We start from the raw sequence: 20,988 nt of genomic DNA, 5'->3' as shown, positions 1-20,988 counted from the left end.
CCAACAATATATGTGTGTGACAGAGTGATATGCAGAGATATGGCATTAAAGCAGTATTATTGTGTAATGTGTGTGTGTGTGTGTGTGTGTGTGTGTGTGTGTGTGTGTGATGTGTGTGGCGGGGATTGGATGATGAGCTGTACTTGCCCTTGAGTACTTTTATAAGCAATACAGCCAAGAAACAGAGGAATGCAAATCACAGTTCATAGAGACGGAGGATGTAAATAGAGAAGGAGAACACAAGCATCCAAACATCAGAACAGCCTGTTCTCCTAATAACTACATTCCCACACAACTAAACTACATTGTGAATTCGGTTTCAAGGGAAACATAGTTTCTGGTGGATTATGTTTGTTCTTAATGCATCACAAATTAGTTTCAAAGGAGTCCTCGGAAGTCCGGAGGTCTGGGTGGTGGATGGGTCAGAACACACAGGACTGTTACCAGGAGACTGATGCTAGTGTCCTGTAAAGTGCTTATTTGCCTAAATATAACTGAATAGTGTTGTTGTGTAAATGTTACAAAGCATGTTTATTACCTCAAAAAACAAGCTATTTTGATGCCTAAACAAAACCAAGTACTTTGTTTGCGTTTTGGTTTTGAGTTATTTGAATCCAAGTAGTTTTGCATGTCTTGCTTTCTTTTTGTTTGTTAACCACGTATCAAACTTTTTAAAACTGCAATATATATACATATATATCCCTGAAAATATAATATATAAAATAAACATTATTTAGTGGGAGACATAGTTGATCAGATGATGCTATAGAGGCTCTTAATGAAACAGTTCAACAATAAAAGGAAACGAGGAAAACAAGCAGAGAAACAAAGAGAGAGTGAAAGAAAAGTGCAAGAAGGGGCAACTGCACAAAGTGACTCTCATAATAATTCCCCTCCATCAACCTCCTCCCTTCATTGGCAGGCGACCCCGGCTCTGGTATAATTGGAGCTCAGAGTGGTCTGGATAATATCTGACCGAGGCGAGGAAGAGGAGGTGAACAAGGAATGGGAAGCCAAATGGAAAAGATGAAGAGATGGAGGGAAGAAAAAGGGAAGGAGATGACAAATAAAAAGTAGAAAAATCAACAATGTCTTGTAAGAAGAGAAATCCTCCTCCTTCTCCTCCCTTCTCCTCTACACCTTTACCTATCACACATTCATCCCCTAAATGGACTCGTTTAAATGACAAATTCCTTGCATATTCTAAGTGGCAATGAGTGGGACATAATCCTTCCTTAATGAATGTCACAGCAGCAGTTCATTAAGCAGTGACCGCGGCTAGAATCATGGACTCCTCTGAGCCCAGGGCGCCTTAATTGCAGGTCGTTGGATGTGTCGATAATGGGCGATGCGTGGCGGCGACGTTGTTCTTTTGATGGCCTCGAGACGCAACGTTATTGCTGAGAGACGCGAGGTGAGACAGATGGAGGCATGAGGAGGACGGAGCGTTTTGGTGAGCTCTCAAGCAAAAGAGCTGCTTTTTTAATCATCGCTCGTTTGACATATTAAGTGTCACGAACAGCCCGAGTTTAATTTCCCAAATGCTGGACATCCAATTAGTGAAAGTCATTACGAGGCCGTTTACTGAATCTTTGTGCTTTTTTCCGTCTTTGAGACGTAAAAAGAATCAACATTTGTTTCCAGTGAGCAAGTGTGTGTCAATATTGTGGAATGGACTTTGAAATCTCCTCAACACTACCCTGATTACAAGCACACTCATATTCCACTATTATACCGAATATAACAGTTTTCCGAATTCAATATGAGTCAACATGTGTTAACATCTTGTTCTGTTTGGATATTTTTAATCATTCTGAATGATCATTTTCAGATGGAGACATATTATAAAGGTTTTGTCAGCATTCTTTGGACAGGTATACACCACATTCACTATATTAGTCACTGGTGGTGTTTTTATGTGTTTTTGTCCTCGTCCTTTTTACATCCAGCTCTGTTCGTTGGACACAAACCAGCTCTCCAAGACTTAGTAAAGCTGGAGTAGAGATGCATGGCCAAAAGAAGAGGAGGAAAAACACACCTACTTTTAACATTATGAAGGACTTTGAGAGCAACAGTTTTTTGGATATGAACAAATATCACAACTCCAAACTCTTCAAGAAGGAGGTTGAAGGATAGAAGAGGAAAGCTGAATTCAGACGGTCCAACAAGTCCACCACCACTGGACGACTTTGAACAAGCAAAGTATCTAAATGTGACAAGCAGCTCCTGTTGTTCCACTTTTCATGTTTTAACGTGATGAAGGACATGTTAGAGTCTCGACCCGTCAAACAACAGAGAACAGTGTTGACGTGGGATTCACTGACCTGGTGGACATTGAGGATGTGATGGTGAGCTCCTTAAAAGGACCAGATGATGCTGGTAAGAACCGAGACGAAGACTAAACTAATTTGGGTTAATGGGAAAATGAAAGGCTGCATGTAAACAGGGATTTTAGTGGAATATTTATTTTCTTCAGCCATGTAAATCGATTTGTAGGAATAAACCAGAATATTGGTTGCATGTAAATGTAGTCAATGTTTTAGGCTTTGAGTTTTTGACTATTTTGCATGTTATATATCGGCTAATGGATTTAATAATTACATGTTAGTTGGCGTGCCATTCAAGAAGAAATGTCATCATTTCACATGGAAGCAATCTAAACATGAGCTGAATGCAGCCTGTAAAATAGTCTCATGTTGTTCTTTTCCTGGAAAGTGATGCATGTAGATGTCATTGCATTTATTTTAGTGGAAGTCAACAGGGCCAAGCTTCGGGCGTCCAATCATACAAGGGAGACGAGTTTGTTTCTTTTGTGGAGGGATTGACAGAAGTCCTGTATTATGGCTGGAAAGGCCTCAGCCAATCTGTTGGCAGCTACGCGGCTCAAATGTCCTGCAGCTACTCAGACAGGAAGTCAGTCACTTCAGCATGACGGCGGCAGCTCCAGAGGAGGCTGCAGGCAAAGCCCAAACAAACTTTCATCTGCGTATCACAGGATTTACAGGCAGAGGGAGGGAGATATTGATGGGAACAGAGAGAGAGAGAGAGAGACAGGCCGAGAGACACAGCGAAGACACAGAAGATAAACTGCCAAACCAGAAGCGGCTAGATGCCAGAAATACATGAGAGGAACCACAGGACATAATAAAATTCCAGATATTTGATGAGATCCTAAATGAGATGACCAAATTCATAGACCTCAAATTGCTATTATGGCTACAATAAAACTCATTAAGTCTCAGGGATCATCTCCGGAGACTCTATCTTTGTATTGTGACCTATTTCCTATGAGACAAGCTATCAGGCCGGAGATAACGTTGATTTGTTGGTTGAAAACACATCTCTAGCTCTGATTGGATGATGAATGGATTTCATGATATTATTGGTTGGTACTAGCTGATGCATGAGTCATATTACGTATTCCAGGAAGTAGAAAATACTAGATGTTTTAAATTAAAATGTGAAGAAATGTTTGTAATTTTGTTCAGCACATATTGTTTAATACTGCTTTCATTTAAGCTCCACTTAAACATTGTCCTTAGCTTTGACATCTGAGACAATATCTGGAACCAAGGACTGATAACATTACCTCAACCCCAATAGGTACCACAGGATCTGTGTCAACAGTAAAATCCTGTTTGTCTCTGTGATGTTATATTGATACTGATAGCTGACATGATGTCTCCAACCAAAATAAACAACAACAACACAAGAACATTTTGCCATGTTTTGATAATTTCAAAGCATGAGGGCCTGCTGTGCAAACTGTTGGTAATATATGACATCATAAAGTCAATGGACACAAATGTGCTGTAAATTGTAAAAAAAAAAAGACACAAACTTCTTTGCCCAGTGCCTTGTAGTCTCGTCTCTCCCTCACAGACTCCAGTCTAAATTCTTTACACCGTATATGAGAAGTGCAAATATTCGTGATGACGCTGGTTTGTGGACTACGTTTTTGAAGCCTCAGAGTTCAGCATTTTGGCCATCGCCATCTTGGAATTTTTGCAGCAAGTGACCATATATAGACTGTGGAGGAGCGACAGGTGGATCTGGAGTACACAAGCTGCAGAGCGGCAAAGTTAGCTTCCGTAATTCAAGGTTAACTTTAAAGCTAAGTGTTAAAGTAATAGAAGTAGCTAATTGCATTGGTACCTGCCACCTGTCAATCAGCAGGTAGCCCCGCCCTAAAGCATCCCCTGCTTCCTGGGGCCCCTTTCACAAAGCAGGTTCAACAAACTCTGTACCTAACCCTGAACTCTGAGTTGACCAACTCTGAGATGGGCAACTCTGAGTTTTCGGTTTCAGAACAGCGGTTTTGAATTAGTTCAGTCAACTCTGAGTATGTAAACTCTGAGTTACGCGCGTGCCTGCCGACTCTATAAAGCCATCATCAATGGAGCTCCGATACTACGATTCACCATGGCAACGGGGAGAGCGTCATTAGATATTACTGAGTGTTTATGTAGAAAACGAGCTAATCCTGAGAAAGCGGAGCAACGTAACTGCAGCAAAGTAGCGATAGTTGGCGTGGCAGACAATTACTGCCCGATCTAATGTGTATAACTGAATGAAACAGTCAATTGATCTAAAGGTAATTAGTCTTTATTTTTGGCCTTGCAGAGCAACACTGTGGTGTAATGGTTAGCAACGCCGCCCACGGTGCAGGGGACAGGGGTTCTATTCCCGTAGTTCACAAAGTAGTGCATCAAATAAATTATAATTTTCATTGGGTGTAATCCCCCCAGGCACAGAAAGAAAGGGGCGTCAGTTGAAAGCAGAAGAATATTGTGCAAATATGTTGACTAAGGCATATGATTTTAATCATATTTCACATATTAAACAGTAAATATAAGCAGGTATTTCAACACAGAAATGTACCTAAACATTTCATAAATCTCCCGTTCGCAAAAACGCTAGCTCTGCAAAGAATCTAGTTGCGGATTATGTCCGCGATATGAAATGTTGAAAATGTCGGAGAATATTGTTTAGATAATATCTAATGTGATTGGAAGGAAAGGTAGGCTAATCAAAATTCTCTCCCGACGCAAAGCTGCTAGAATCACTTTTATTTCCATATCGATTAAGTTGACGAGGAAAGGACGGCACATTTTTTTCAGAGTTGGTTCAGATTCCGGAAAAAGGCGGAGACATGTAGGGAGAAACTCACGGTTTGTTGAAGCAAACCTGCCAGCGAGCAGGTTAGGTTACCCGGGTAACTGACTCAGATTTATGCTGAACTGGTTTTGATGAGTTTCCCTCATCTCAGGGTTAACTAACTCAAGGTTTTCACTAAACCTGCTTTGTGAAACGGACCCCTGGTCTGTTTGACTCTAAATGAACCATAATGTACTAAATTAACATGATGCTGGATTGAAGAAGATGAAGAGATTGAGACCATAAACTCATACAGTGTTGGGCAAGTTACTTCAAAAGCGTAATGCATTATGTATTACTTGTTACTGTCATTTCAAAGTAATTAGGTACATTACAATATTACTGTCTTTGAATTGTAAGGCATTACACTACTTTTACATTACTTTTGCATTACTTTTCGCCAAAAATAAAAGGAAATATGGATTTTTTGTTCTCAATAGATCTTGTGTTCAATGCAGCTCATTACACAGCAGGATGTGATGTCTTTCGCTTCAAAATAAAAGAACGAAGAACGGAAAATGACTCGTATCCCGTTATTGGTTTTAAAAACGGAAAACGAGAAACGGAAAACTACTCGTTAACGGATATTAGATATTGTGTTCATGAATGGTATTGGGGAATGAAATAACAGTGCCATTTTTCATTCCAGATTTGCCGTTCGTCTTTTTTAATGACCCGGAAGGCGCTGTGTTATGCTGCGAAATTACCTGAAAGCCTACCTGAGACATTTAGGGGGAGCTCTAAAACACTGTTCATAAACACTCTGACAGCGTCTGACGCTCGCGTTTTGAAGTAAACCTACTGTTTTAAACTCGCACCAAAAGCGTTATGACGCAGACATAAAAGCGGTTCAAAACTGACGGGGAGAATCGGAGCCTCCGCCTCCTCGCCGCCCCTCAGCTGTTGATCCTCGGTGTGCCGGGTCGGCTGCGCTCTGACCGACCGGGAGCCGCTCCATGAGTCGGTGTCCAGCTCATGGAGCCTGCTAACAACAGCGCTTAATTAACATAGTGTAGAGTTACACGGACCGGCTTTCACACTTTTCCAAAAGTGGAGCGTATGCCCATCTCGCGATCGCGAATGTAGAGTCAATTGATTTGGGGTTTAAAATGCATTGTAACGCGTGTTACTGAGATTTGTACCGAGTAAAATATTACCAGTTTTTTTTTTGTAATGCCTTACATTACCGCGTTACAGCAAAACGTAATGCATTACAGTAATGCATTACTTTTGTAACGTGTTACTCCCAACATTGAACTCATATTTACTGATATCATTAATCAAGTGAGAAGTAGGCTCATTTTCTGATGGTTGGTAGAGATAATGCAAGTTTAAGGCCGTATCATGTGAGCAGATTTACATAATATTGGGAGTGAGTCTCCTAAACTACTCTGTCAACATTTAATGATTCTAAATAATTTATTGGTTATAGGTCTGTGTCCAGACAGGATGGGGTCTGGGTTTGGACATGGACCACGGTCTACCTATTAAAGGGCTTCAAATCTAAACAAAGTGACCTCACTGCTACCAAAACAAAACCCTGCAAGGTCAAGAGATGAGCATGATCCTAGTTCCTAAACCAGTTCAAGCAGGACTAGTCTGAGACCAGAACTAGAGAGAGAGAGAGAGAGAGAGAGAGAGAGAGAGAGAGACGGACTACAGATGCAGACACACACTCTGCAGGAGTCTTTCAGGACTTTAAATCCTTCTCTCATCTAACAGTAAACATCCTAAGGCTACAGCAGTGTGTATGTATTTATGTGTATGTGTGTGTGTGTCTGTGCATGTGTGTGCTTTTTCAATAAGCTATAAAATAAAAACCAGCAGAACTTTATATTTCTGTCCTTTTCTTAATCAATTTATGGCATATTTGCTATTGTCTGTTGACATATTTATTTGTGTCTCTGCCTTGTTTTAGTGTTTTGTTTATTACTTTGCTAGCCTGTTTTTTTATGATTCTGTTTATTTCAGGAGCCAGAATATAACATCTGATTTAATTAATTTTGAATATTATTACATCTCATACAGGTCCTGGGCATCTATGTAGAAACAGAGGAGAACACAGTTCCATATGTTTATGTGTGAGAGCCGTGTGTTAGTGTCTGTCATTTGGTCATTTCTGCGGAAACACATTAAAAGAGTGGCCCCCATTCTGTCACTTTGGTGGTTGGGTCAGAGCACATCAGGCAGGCGCTTTAAGACGGTGACGGTGTGTGATGGCGGTTCCACTCATCCAGGACTCGGCTGCAGATTTGGAGGAAATGTTCAGATGCTTTGAAGGCAGCTGGGGGAGCAGGGCTTTTCAGGCTTACTCTGCAGGGATTTGGAGGTGAGCTCAGGGCGACGGAGAGAATGTGTTTGTGTAACTATGTTGGTGTGTTTGTGTGCATGTACTGTATGTGCATGGACACACAGCTGTACCAGCTCCTCATTAGAGTTGGTTAATAAGCAGGAAACGGACACTTGATGGAGAAAATGACAGTGAATTTACATTTGCCTTATAGGGTGAGTCACATGGGACATGCTGCTGAGCAAGTCAAGCTGAAATTTCACTTCATTTAACTTATTCTCCCGGCCATCAAATACATGGTGAGTCGTCACCAATGAAGCCACCTGTGTGGCTATTTAAAGTCAAGTTACTATGGAGACTCTGCCTATATATAAATACAACCCAGTATGATGGCTCCATCAACACAAGACTTTCAACCAGGAGACTGCTGTTGAAACAGTTTTCAGTGTGACAGTTTTCCTAAAGGTAAGCCTGGTTTTGTTGTCTAAACATAACGTTGGTTTTGTTGTCTAAACCTAACATTGGTTTTGTTGTGTAAACCTAACGTTGGTTTTGTTGTCTAAACCTAACATTGGTTTTGTTGTGTAAACCTAACGTTGGTTTTGTGTAAACCTAACGTTGGTTTTGTCTAAACCTAACGTTGGTTTTGTTGTCTAAACCTAACGTTGGTTTTGTCTAAACCTAACGTTGGTTTTGTTGTCTAAACCTAACGTTGGTTTTGTTGTCTAAACCTAACGTTGGTTTTGTTGTTTAAACCTAACGTTGGTTTTGTTGTCTAAACCTAACGCTGGTTTTGTTGTATAACGGCTGTGTAGCACAATGTCACCAATGTTTTAAACACCATACTGAAATATATAGTTTAAACGTCATGCTGGGTTTGATCAGGTAGATTTAAATTCCGTGCCTTGACACTGCTGAGAGTGCACATACCAACAGTGTGAAACACACATTATTTGTCCAACTTTAATCCCTTGTATTATGTCTCAGATCTAGTCTTTGATTGAGAATGAAAGTAATTTTCATCAAAAAATACATATCCAAAGTGTCTAGCTTTTTAGGGTTGTGATGGCTGTCTGGACTTTAATGTACAGCCTTTTTAACTATTATTTATTACCACTTCCAGGCTGCTGTTTGTCTTTGGCAGCTATTCTTGTAGACAGTGTAGCATGCAGTGTACATAAGGAACAAACTGGTGAAATGTGAGTTATACTAGGGCCAGAGGAAATTGTCTTCACGCATGTTGTCAAGACCGTAAAAAGTCACCGTGGGATTGAAATGATACAAGTCAAACAGGATGCAAGAAAACAAGACAGCATTTTAACAGAAATGAAAAGCTTGTCATAGAAGGAACACATGGTGATTTGTTCCTGGTGTGAAATCTCTACTTACAGGTAATAAGAGTAGGAATAAGCATGTCTTCTGAAGCATGGTGAGGTGAGGCCAATGATGAGAACAGAGCAAAACCCAGAAGAAGGACAAACACATTAGATTAGTTCATGGTTTGAATGAGAGATTATTTGAAACTGACAGGCTACATATTTGTCTTCTTATCCATCTGACTGCTGGTGTGTCCTCATATTGAAACTTGTTGCTGTCTGTCAACTTTGGATTTGTTTCATAGAGCTTTGACAGTTTGATTATTGAGTTGTCTTGGGCCAAGTGTTTCTCTGCTGCCTGTTGGGTCAATATGTTTGTCTGTTTGGTCAACTTTTTGTTTATCAGACCATCTACGGAAGATTTGAGTCATATGTATCAAATCTTAAATACTCTATAGTAAATCAGCTGTCTAGCAGGTTATATTAGTATTACTGATATTATTCAAATGAGGATTTTCCTCACATGATGGCAATACATATTAATGGTTTTATTTGAAACGTTCCAAACAAAAAGCTGAAGTAGCAGGTTGGTTTCTGAAGAAAACTTTTTTTTAAATTTCCATAATCATCCATCATGAAAAATCACGGTTACAAAAGAGCTGTTATTGTTTTGCATCTTAGATAGGCGTTCATCCTAAATTACAACATTTAAGTAACATAATGCATAAATAATTATGAATATATATATATATATATATATATATATATATATATATATATATAGACACTGATATAAACACAACAATTTTATTTTTGCTAAAATTTTTCATGAGCTGATGATGTCAAAGACTACTTCAATGTACACAAAAGGCCTTTTTCTCTTAGATTTCGTTCACAAATATGTTTAGTGTAGTAAGCACGTCTCCGAGATAATCCATCCACCTGACAGGTGTAGCATATCAAGATGCTGATTGGACAGCATGATTATGCACAGGTGTGGAGGCTGGTCACGATAAAAGGCCACTCTAACGTGCAGTTTTATCACACAGAACGATGTCACAGATGTCGCAAGTTTTGAGGGAGCATGCAATTGGCACGCTGACTGCAGGAATGTCCACCAGAGCTGTTGGCCGTGTACTGAATGTTCATCTGTCTACCATAGTAGTTTCTGAGAATCTAGCAGTACATCCGACCGCCCCTACAGACCTACAAGAATTTCTGCACAAACGATCAGAAACCTTCTCAGTGAAGCTCATCTGCATGCCCGTGGTCCACATTGGGGTCTTAATCTGCCGGCAGTTTGTCGTTGTTGCCAACTAGAGTGGGTAAATGCTCATGGTGTCTGGCAAGACATGTTCTCTAAACGGATGAATCCCGGTTTTCACTGTACCGGGCAGACAGCGTGTTTGGCGTCATTTAGGAGAGCGTTTTGCTGATGTCATCATCAATAGAGCAGTCCATGGTGGTGGTGGGGTTCTGGTCTGGGCAGGTTGTGTTTCAGACAACAAACAGCTGCATTTTATGGATGGCATTTTAAATGCCCGTGATCCTGTGTCCCTGAGGCCCATTGTTGTGCCATTCATCCACTACCATCACCTCCTGTTACAGCATGATGCACGGTTGAAGGATGTGTCCAGGCAGCTGAAAATATCTCAGGTATTGCATGGTCTGCAGACTCACCGGACCTGTCACCCGTTGAGCATGTTTGAAATGCTCTGGATCGGCACGTACGACAGCATCTTCCACTTCCTGCACAACATCCAGCAACTTGCCATAGCCATTGAAGAGGAGTGGACTAAAGGCCAAGTTATGCTTCCGCGTCGACACAACGCAAGGGGGCTTGCGGACCCCTTACGTCCTTGCGGACCCCCCTTACGTCCAACGCAAGGGCCTGACGTGCACCTCCGAAAAATCCTAGACGCGCGTCGAGGCGACGCAACACCAACGCAGTGGCATTGGCTGTGATTGGTCCGCTAACTACATCCGCTGGAGACCGCTATCCGGTTTCCACTCATAAACACCGCCATTTAAACTTTTAAAAGACTACTTTTATTGTTTTCACCTTGTTTTATTGTTTGCACCTTGTCGCTTTTGCACAAAGAAATAAAACACCAAGTTCTGAAAAATTGTGGATGTTTAAAGCCGGAAAGTAAACAAATAGGCTATAACGAGGCTAACGACGATATACGTCAAGAGTCTCGGTCGGTCGGTCAGTCTTTACAAAAAACATAGCGCCCTTTACCGGTGTGGCTTTGAATTGCATTTCGACACGTAAACCCAACGCAGAACCATCACGGTCTCCAAGCAACTGCGTGGCCGTTGCGTGGCCGTTGCGTTATCACTACGCGGAAGCATAATCAGGCCTTAACATTCAAGAGGCCACAATCAACAACCTCCATCAACTCCATGTGAAGGAGATGTGTTGTATTTGAGACAAATTTTGGTCACTGGCTGGTTTTCTCTTGTGTACAAGAAAAAGTCTGAGATTTTTAGCTTCAGCTCATGGAAAATTGGAGCAAAAATAAAAGCGTGCGTTCATATGTTTGTTCAGTGTAATATATATGTGGTTGTGTTACAATAATAACAATAATAATAACAATGTATAATTATTATAATAATAATAATAATACTTATTATTATACTCATACAAGTTCATATTAACTTCATACTAGCTTAACCTGTTTAGTTAAGTCTAAAAAGTAAAAATGTCAAACAGTGCACATGTGATGCCTCCATCACCAGCCGGCTGGTCCATAGACACACATGAGATCAGGGATGATAGAGAAGAGATGGAGGTGGATGATGGGAGTTTGTCAGATGGAAGCTGATAGATGAAGTGTGTGTTGTTTTTAGTGGCGTTAGGTTTAGAAAAAAAATCAAGTACAACAGTACAGACATTAAAACATCATGAAGGTCACTTCAGAACAAAGCAACAGCACTTGGAGGCATGAACATAGGTCTCCTGGTTGAAAGACCTGTGATTGATTCATATTATATTCCTGGATCATTTCCTTTGACTGTCTAACAATTACATATACACTGGATTATTATTATTATTATTATTATTATTATTATTATTATTATTATTATTATTATTAGTAGAAGTAGTATTTGTACTGGTGTTGTTGTTATTATTATCATTCTACTTTGATAACTATTCCCTGGAATTAAAAGAATAAACAGAATAACATATAAAGAAGATAAAACATTTAAATAAGAAAACACATTGAAACTAATCAGATAAAGTTTTGTAATTTTTACCCAGAAGGACCTTTTGTCCTTCACTTGATAGTTCTGCTACATCGATACCTCCTCCACTATATCATTCATCTGTGTGTGTGTGTGTGTGTGTGTGTGTGTGTGTGTGTGTGTGTGTGTGTGTGTGTTTGTGAGAGACACTGGACTCCCTGTGGTAACTCTGCCATGGCTTGTTGGTAACTCTTCCCCTGCTATGAATCCTTCATCTGGTGAGAGGCCAGAGATCAAACACACACACACACACACACACACACACACACACACACACACACCCACACGTACACACACACAGTCTGTCAGAGTCATACCCATCTTTAAGGTCTCTGCGACATCGTCCTTATGATACCAATAAAGTGCAGAGCGCTGAGAGAGAGGCTGTAAAAGACACCGCCGTTAAAACTGATCATAAATATTAATACGGTGGAGAAAAAACACTGTTTGTGTGTGTCTGTCTGTGTGTGTGTGTGTCTGTGTGTGTGTGTGTGTCTGTGTGTGTGTGTGTGTGTGTCTGTGTGTGTGTGTGTGTGTGATGGAGCTGGTGAGAGTTGGTAATGTTTTTTTGTCACAAGATAATGATGATAATGTGTGTGTGTGTGTGTGTGTGTGTGTGTGTGTGTGTGTGTGTGTGTGTGTGTGTGTTCTACATAAGTTAAACATTATTGGTTGTTGACCAATGAGGGTTGTGGATATTTGAACACTAATGGCAACATATGTCATACTGTAGCAGCACACAAAGTGCTGTGCTGCTATCTGTTGCAGGACGATGAGACCAACCAATCAGAGTGGGGTAAATCAACAGAGGCTCATACAGACGCATGACAAAGAAAAAAGTGGCTTCATGACATTTCTGTAGTGAAACCATTCACCACACATTCATGTTAGTCACGAGTCGTATGTCAAGTTAACATCAACCACACTATATCCCTCAAATTAACTAAGTGGTTTTGTTGCCATGGTGACGTCAACCATTGGTTTGAGTTCGGCATTTTGGCCCCAAGCAGTAACCTTATGTTCCTTAATCATGCTGTATTGAAGAAGACTTGACACTAGAGACTGAGACCATAAACTTTAAAGAACAACACGATGTTTAACAAGTAATTAACATTGGCACAGACAATAATGTTCATCTTTTACATCTTATTTTTTGATGTGTTCAGATTAGAGTTTGCTGCATTTCCTAAAAAGATGGCGAGGCGACACCTTTAACACGCCAACGTCACCGACAGGCTGGAAACGCGTCCACAGTCTCAGTAGCTCCTGATTTATTGTGACAGGTCAGTGTTAAAGTTATTACCACCGGTTGCGGAGAGCTACTCCCACATTATTATCACACGCAGTTTCACAAAGCAGTAACATGATAAATGTGTTTTCCCTTTTACCTCCGAACGCTGGAGTTGTTCCCGACCTGTCTGACAGTTTAACAGCTGGATTCAGTTTCTCCTAATAGTGTGCACTGCCCCCGCTTCTCTTCTTCTAACTAAACTTAGTTCACAGAAAAGCTGTGTGTGAATCTCTGTTTCTCTGCAACTAAACTGTCATCACAACCAACCGGAATTAAAGGGAACCATGGTCTTAATAACTGATTTGTGTCCTCTACTGGATTACATGTGTGCTCATGCAATATGAGATGTGTGTGTGTGCGTGTGTGCGTGTGTGTGTGTGTCTGTGTAAACGGCCAGCCATCACCCATTTTAACAGCGCTGTAAGTGGACCATCAAGCATTTATTTCAGCAGGCAGCAGAGTCCATTATTCAACCATGTGTCACATCTGTAGAATGGAGGTCAAGTCCAGCTCTGCGTGTGTGTGTGTGTGTGTGTGTGTGTGTGTGTGTGTGTGTGTGTGTGCATTATAGTCAACGCTGTCTCCTACTAAATTACGTTCCCACACAACTAAACTACACTCACTGAGGTTTCCAGGGACATTCTTTTTTTTTCTGGAGCAAATGGACTCAACACATCAAAACTACTTGGTTCCAACGGGACACTAACATAGTAACATCAGTATCTTGGTGAATTACCTGTGCTTGGATGGGTCAAGTTTCTTCACATAATGTTTCATGAAACCAACGTCATACCTGAGGGTTTTCAAACAACTTCCTCTTCAGGACAACAACCAAAATCCACTCCACTGGATTTTGTGTTCACATCTCATCAACTTTATTTTGCAATGGGATTATTATGGAACCAGTGTTAGTCATGCTGCCTAGAATATGAAGAAGTTGAAGGTTTGGAGCCGCAGGCTCCAGAAATCAGAACCTCATTAGTTGAGGTGAAAGAGACATTTTAGACCATCAACATTAAACTTTACTCAAAGAAAATTACTTTTGGGAATGAACCCCAATTAAGAAAAACCCAACACTGGTTAAATGTCAAATTAATGACCTACTGACTATTATTTCATTTCAACTTGAATTCATTTGGGGTGTTGGAAATATATTTCTGCCTTATTAAATGTTTTAAACATTTAAGCTTGTAAGCATTGATTGTTTACAAGAGTACACAGTAATTTTGATGTCACCCATTGGTTTGTGGACAGCCTGCTTATAAGGTAATTCATATGACCAGAATATCACCTTCAACTTCCTGTCAGATATTCACATCAAACCACTTCTCCATCAATCTCTGGTTAATACACATATTTAAGAAATAATCACTTATTGATCTAATTATATTAAGTACAGCTATATCGTGTCATTGACTAACCAATGTATGTCAGGATGTATGCAGCCTTAAAGGCAGGCTGGTGTTTTATTAGAGATGAGAGTTAACTGCCGTGACACCACAGATTGGACTGTATGAAGCGTCACATTTCATTGGCTGAGATATTATATCAGCATCTTAATCTCCCTCCTCTCTTCTATTTGTTGAAGCCAAAAGCAATTTGTGACCTACAATGTCACACTAATTATTTCACTCGAGTCTTGAATCTGAAAATACCTGTGTGATTGTTTACTTCATGGTGAGATGGAATCAATTATAGAAACCTGCTGTTATCTTTCCGTCTCTGTCTGATGTTCGGTCTTTCCATTTTAACATGTATACTGAAAATGCATCAAAGGCAAGTGAGAGAGATGCATCGGACAGACAACCCTAACGTGTCTCACCACACAGAATCAACGAGAGGTCAGTGTTGATGCAATGGTATCTGTTTTTTGCACAAAAAAATAATCAGTAAATCACTAACGACACAGGGATGATGTGGAATAAATGATGAAGTAAAACCAGGATATGTTGATATATTAGTTAACTTGTCTCAGAGTTTAAACAGCACAGAACCCCATCTACACCTGAATACGTTGCTCAAATATGACTCCACTTATTCCCTGAAGTGACTCCTCAGCCATCAAAGAGATCAAAGAAAGGGTAATGATGCATAAATGAGGACTTTTATAACTGCTTGCGTTAGATTCTCAAACATTACATTTGAACCACTTAGCGACACAGCAGGAGTCACATCAACTCCCCACTGGAGGATGTGACATGTGTGCCATGGGGATTCAAATATTAGGTGTTTCAGGTTTCACACTCTAAAAGAAATAGGATGTGTACATCCCAATAGGACAGCATTGTAACCACAGCAATTATCATGTGTAAGTGCACCATCATTTTAAAAGGTAAGACAGGATGTGTGTAGTCCCAGGATAACATTTTAGATATAATATAATATTTACCAAACGTAGATATCTGTTGAGACACATTTGTACTTCTTGAAAGTGGAAAGTAGGACAACAGTGAAAAAAAAAACATTTTCTTAGGGATCCTAAAAATTGCATTTGATAATCGACCAAATTGCACATGTCCAATAATTAATCTTCTTCTATGTTGTAGCTATTCAAATATTTCTCTAGGGGATAAACAGGACACTAGATAAAGGACATCCATTTTCCAGGTGTAACCTAAAGCTGTGTTCACACAGTAAGCCAATATCTGCCTTGCCTTACTGTACTAGTTTCACTGTGACGTCATTTGTGTTCATTGGCATCACTAGATGCACCAGAGGAGGCGGGGCTTAACTCCATGTAAACACCAACAAGGTTTCATCCATCATGACTGAAATAACTATTATCTACCACACATCTGCTGGTTTACCACATCTGGATAAACATAAAATAAACTATTTAGCTGTGACTGAATATCAATAAACAGATAATATACTGAAATAACTCCATAATGATGGTGATCAGTAAAAAGTCTGAAGTCATGCTTTGTTAGGTCTGTCTGCAAGACAACAAGCTAACAAGTTTTAAAATGCTTGTTTTCTGAATGGAGTCTGGTTGATGGGTGCTAGCCTATGCTAACATTGTAGCTGCTCCATCAACACTCCAAATAAGGTCATCTAGACATAAATACAGCAGAGACCTTGTTGTTTGGACCACAGACAGTCTCTGGTTTCTCAACTTAGTCTGGTCTGGTCTCTGGACTAATGTGAGTTACTATCTAGACCTCTGGGGGACCACAGACAGTCTCTGGTTTCTCCACATAGTCTGGTCTGGTCTCCGGTCTAATGTGAGCTACTATTGTAGACCTCTGGGGGACCACAGACTGAAATTCTTTGTCTCCATTTCTGATTCAGTGAGGACAGGATGATTTAGCCTGATAGCCTCATATGCAAATATGCAAACACCGCACATTTCACATTTGCGTCATTGGCGCTGCCCTGCACAAATTATATTTAGATTATATTTGCGTCTTTGAATTGACTGAATGTGCAGTCGCAGCAGGTGGACATTTGGTTGGTCTTTGTTCTGAACACAGCATCAGTCAATTAGATGCATCAGTAATAGAGCTGAGGAGGCAAGATGAGAGTGACGAGTGGATGTGTTGATGTCTAGAAGTAAATATACGATACCCCACGCTCAGAGTTCTCCATGTGTGAATCTCTCTATAGGCAGGGACGGGACAGGAAGGGGCGGAGCCACAGACAGGAAACAGGAAGATAGAAAGAGACATTAAAGGGCATGAGAGGCTGCGAGGAGAAACCGGACTCATCTATGAAGTTGTTTTCCAGGTAACTGAAAGGCTGCAACCCTGTTCTTTAAAAACATCCTGATAGTATTTTCATGGCTGTCTGATTGTTGAACCACCATTATTCATATTGAATATGAACGTTATTCACTGTTGCACACAGTACATCGACGTGTTGGAACGCCTGGAGAACAAAAAGCTGTGATCGGCCACAGGAGGAAACAGATTGAATGTGATTCGTTTGTGTTCAGGATTGGACCGGCCCCATGCGGGTCCGGAAGAAGACTCTGTCTGGACTAAACCACCTCAGTGTGTTGTACTTCAGAAATAGATACACTTTTTAATTGTTTTCTTTTGAGCAAAAATACACATTCAGGTGTCTGCTGATTCAGTTGGAGACTTATGACTGAGCAATTATTGGGCAGATTTTCATTCTTCTTTCAGAACAATAACGTATTAACTTGAGTAAGGTTTAATTGAAGATTAAGTGGGAAAAGTGACAGGATGTTTATGGTTAAGCAGATATCAGATGTAACTGGGATGTTTAAGACCAGCAGAAGACGAGAGTGATCGGTGAGCGAGGATGAATCAAGCAGAATGCAGAAATCAGTTGAACCAACTGAATGATTTGGCAGGGAACACTCCTACAAAACTATGGTTCTGTTAAATGTATAACTAAAAAAGAAGCTACTTGATATGATACAATTGAAGCACTAAGTGAAAGCATTTTTACTTCCAGTGAAAATGTGTTGAGCTGTGAAAATGGACCCACTTAGACATTATTTTCTCTAGAATAACCGGATCGTGTAGAGTGACAAACTGTTCAGTTTCTCCTTGACAACACACTCAGTCATTCACGTTCCAGCCACCAACAATCATTTACACAAAAAGAGAAATGTTTGGCTCTGTGTATATGGAGTTCTGCCGCTCTCTGGAACAAACCATGGCTCCACAACCAATCAATACTGGCATCACAACAAAACACACACATACAGTTAGTTGTGACTGTCAACACATCACACAGCTTATACTGTGTTTCACATTTGCCTTTGTGTGTGTATGGAGTGTATTTATGTATAGATGTGTGCTTGTGTTTATGAGGTAATATAGTTGCACATAATAACACTGTCTAATGACAGTTTAAAAATAATTTGAGACCCGGTTGCATAAACCTATTGTTTGTTGGTTTTGTTGTCTAAACCTAACGCTGGTTTTGTTGTCTAAACCTAACGCTGGTTTTGTTATCTAAACCTAACATTAGTTTTGTTGTCTAAACCTAATGCTGGTTTTGTTGTCTAAACCTAACGCTGGTTTTGTTGTCTAAACCTAACATTAGTTTTGTTGTCTAAACCTAACGCTGGTTTTGTTGTCTAAACCTAACATTAGTTTTGTTGTCTAAACCTAATGCTGGTTTTGTTGTCTAAACCTAATGTTGGTTTTGTTGTCTAAACCTAACGTTGGTTTTGTTGTCTAAACCTAACATTAGTTTTGTTGTCTAAACCTAATGCTGGTTTTGTTGTCTAAACCTAACGTTGGTTTTGTTGTCTAAACCTAACGCTGGTTTTGTTGTCTAAACCTAACATTAGTTTTGTTGTCTAAACCTAATGTTGGTTTTGTTGCCTAAACATAATGTCACTTTCATAGTTTAATGTCATCCTGACTGACAGAAAAATAAGTTGTGTCAGCGACATGCAAATAATGGAAGGTTTGCTTCCCTCAGCACCAAACCAATAGTTTACATTTTTGTGTTTCAGGCTGATTTGAATGTTAGCCGCAGTAGAGCCTCATACATCGATATTCTTGTCCATTTGCTTATTTGCCGACATTTTCTCATTCTTTGATTCTCATTTAATTTATTGAAGCTATTGGACCAAGTCTGCCCATCACAGACAAGTCCCATTTGACCTGGATATGAAAGCTTCATTTAAAATGAAACCACAAATGACAAGAGGAAATAAAGGTGAAAACAGTTTAAATAACATGATTTTCCATCAAATTGTAGTTCCAGAGGTGTCACCTTTTCTCAGTGACTTAGTGGAGGTCTGCTGCTCTGCCATAACAGTGTTTAAGGAGCTTTGGGAACATTAATTATTCATCCATCCTCCTTTTAAGCATTTAATGAAAAGCCTATCTTGCGGCTTGTGCTGTCAGAGCCCTCAGGGCCACCTGGCTGTCCAAACATCAAACCCCCATTAAGACTTCAGCCATGTCCAGCGGTGTTCACTTCTACATGACATTATTAGTAACAGCCCCCCGCTTTTCTCACAAAACAAAGTCTATTTGAAACAAATGTAACAGCCTCCTAAAACATTAATTGGACAGTTGTGCTTGCTCACTTCCTGATAAAGTTTTGTCACTGAATCATTTATGGGCTCTGAAAGGAATTTAAAAGACTTTCAATTTAGAAAACACTTTTCCTGCGACCCAGGCGACTGGCTCAAGTGTGTGGAATTAAATATAAATGACCTCTATGATACGGTGAACCTCCCCTGTCCGAAATTATACGTCTGCAAGTGAGTGTTCTCTATTTTTGTCTCCTAGTATTCCTTGTTTTTCTATTTATATTTCTTTACAGGGATGTTTCTTTCCTTTATCTAAAAGTCTCCCTTCATTTTGAGATTGTCTCTATCTTCCTCCATCATGGTCTCACAGTCGTGTACATGGACATGAATTCTTTTTTTTACATGACTTCAATTGGAAGTCTCCTTTGTGCCTTTACCACTTTTTGCCTTTCAATCAGGACATTACGCTACTAAATCAACGTCCCTATACATGAAACCAATAGATTGCATTTCGTGACTTTAGTCGTGTACCGTTTCAGCGTCCATATTTCAAGACTGTGAAGGCCGAAACAAGCGGTCTCAGAAATGAGACGGTCTGGTCTACAGAGGATTTCCTGTTAATAATATCTAATTGTCATTGGTGTGCAATGACTCTTGGGATAAGTTGGACCATGAAGGATTTATCATTGGATCCTCTGAATCAGGAAAAAAAGGAGTGTTTCTGGGCTTCGGTGGAAGGAGTCTTTGAGATGGGACAGCCTTGTCTCAGCCACTGAGACGCATTCTGTCTTCAGATGAAGCCTCCGAAGGATGGACGCTGACTTGGGACACAACTAATGATGATCTCCATTGCTGCTTGGCTTTGCTTCCGTGTTGTCTGTCATACTTTCCCATGTGCACCATAACTCCATGTGACCTGGTTATGACCTTTAACCCCTTCTGATGGGTCAGTTGGAGTTCATCATCTGAGCAGCATCTCTACGGTTTCTTTCCTCAGCATCGTTGTTCTCTGTCCTCTTCCTCCTCCACCCACTGTGGTAGTGTTTGCCCTCTAATTGGCCTTTTTATGTATATTACTCCCTGATAGCCTGGTTAGCATGTGATTAGCATATCCATTTGACCCTCAGGTTAACCAATGCTGTCTTTTTCATATTTTCAAACCTTAATCTGTTCATGTTGCCTTCCCTTCCCTCCCCTCTACTTTATGCTTTAGCACATTCTTCTGAAGTATATACTCTCTTTTTATTCTTGGTTTTATTTTCCCCATTACAGTATATTTGTATGGTACTGTTAGAATTTACTCTTCTGGATCTTACTTTGATCACTTTAGATTTATACTTTTTCACTGAACTCATAACTTACAGGTTGTTTTCATTTAATTAGAACAGTGTGAATTTTAACTTGATAAGCAGAAACCCAATGAACCTACAAGGTCCTCTTTAATCTGTCAGTTAGGTTTGCTACAATCGATACACGCCTCAAGGACAACACCCATACATGTTTTGTATTACATTTCTGTAAGTTCACCTGAACAGTGGTTGGCTTGTTTACATCAGAGATAACTGACCAGTGAGAGTCGGTTGCGTAAAAGTCCGAACTCTGTACGGTGCAGTCCCAGCCCAAGAAGAAAATGTAACCAGCACCCGGAAATCATGCTCGCTCTGACTGAGCTCGTGCGACAGCTCTTTCATTCCGAGCCCAGCGCAGCCGCACTTTACTT

The 20,988-nt window shown here is 40.2% G+C and overlaps 1 protein-coding gene across 1 annotated transcript in view; it reads right to left on the bottom strand.

The window, feature by feature from the left end:
* ptprt (protein tyrosine phosphatase receptor type T) overlaps nt 1-20,988 on the bottom strand; it is a gene marked incomplete at its 5' end in the record, with an annotated part of 328,852 nt that overhangs the window by 74,331 nt on the left and 233,533 nt on the right. The window contains 2 exons of the mRNA XM_084025273.1: nt 8,837-8,866; nt 16,871-16,903. Of these exons, the coding sequence (XP_083881399.1) occupies nt 8,837-8,866; nt 16,871-16,903 (63 nt within the window). The remainder of the gene's footprint in view (nt 1-8,836; nt 8,867-16,870; nt 16,904-20,988) is intronic.

This window comes from Eutrigla gurnardus (genome assembly GCF_963514095.1).
Source record: "Eutrigla gurnardus genome assembly, chromosome: 2".
NCBI classification, from domain to species: Eukaryota; Metazoa; Chordata; class Actinopteri; order Perciformes; family Triglidae; genus Eutrigla; species Eutrigla gurnardus.
This window is presented reverse-complemented; position numbering and strand designations above follow the sequence as displayed.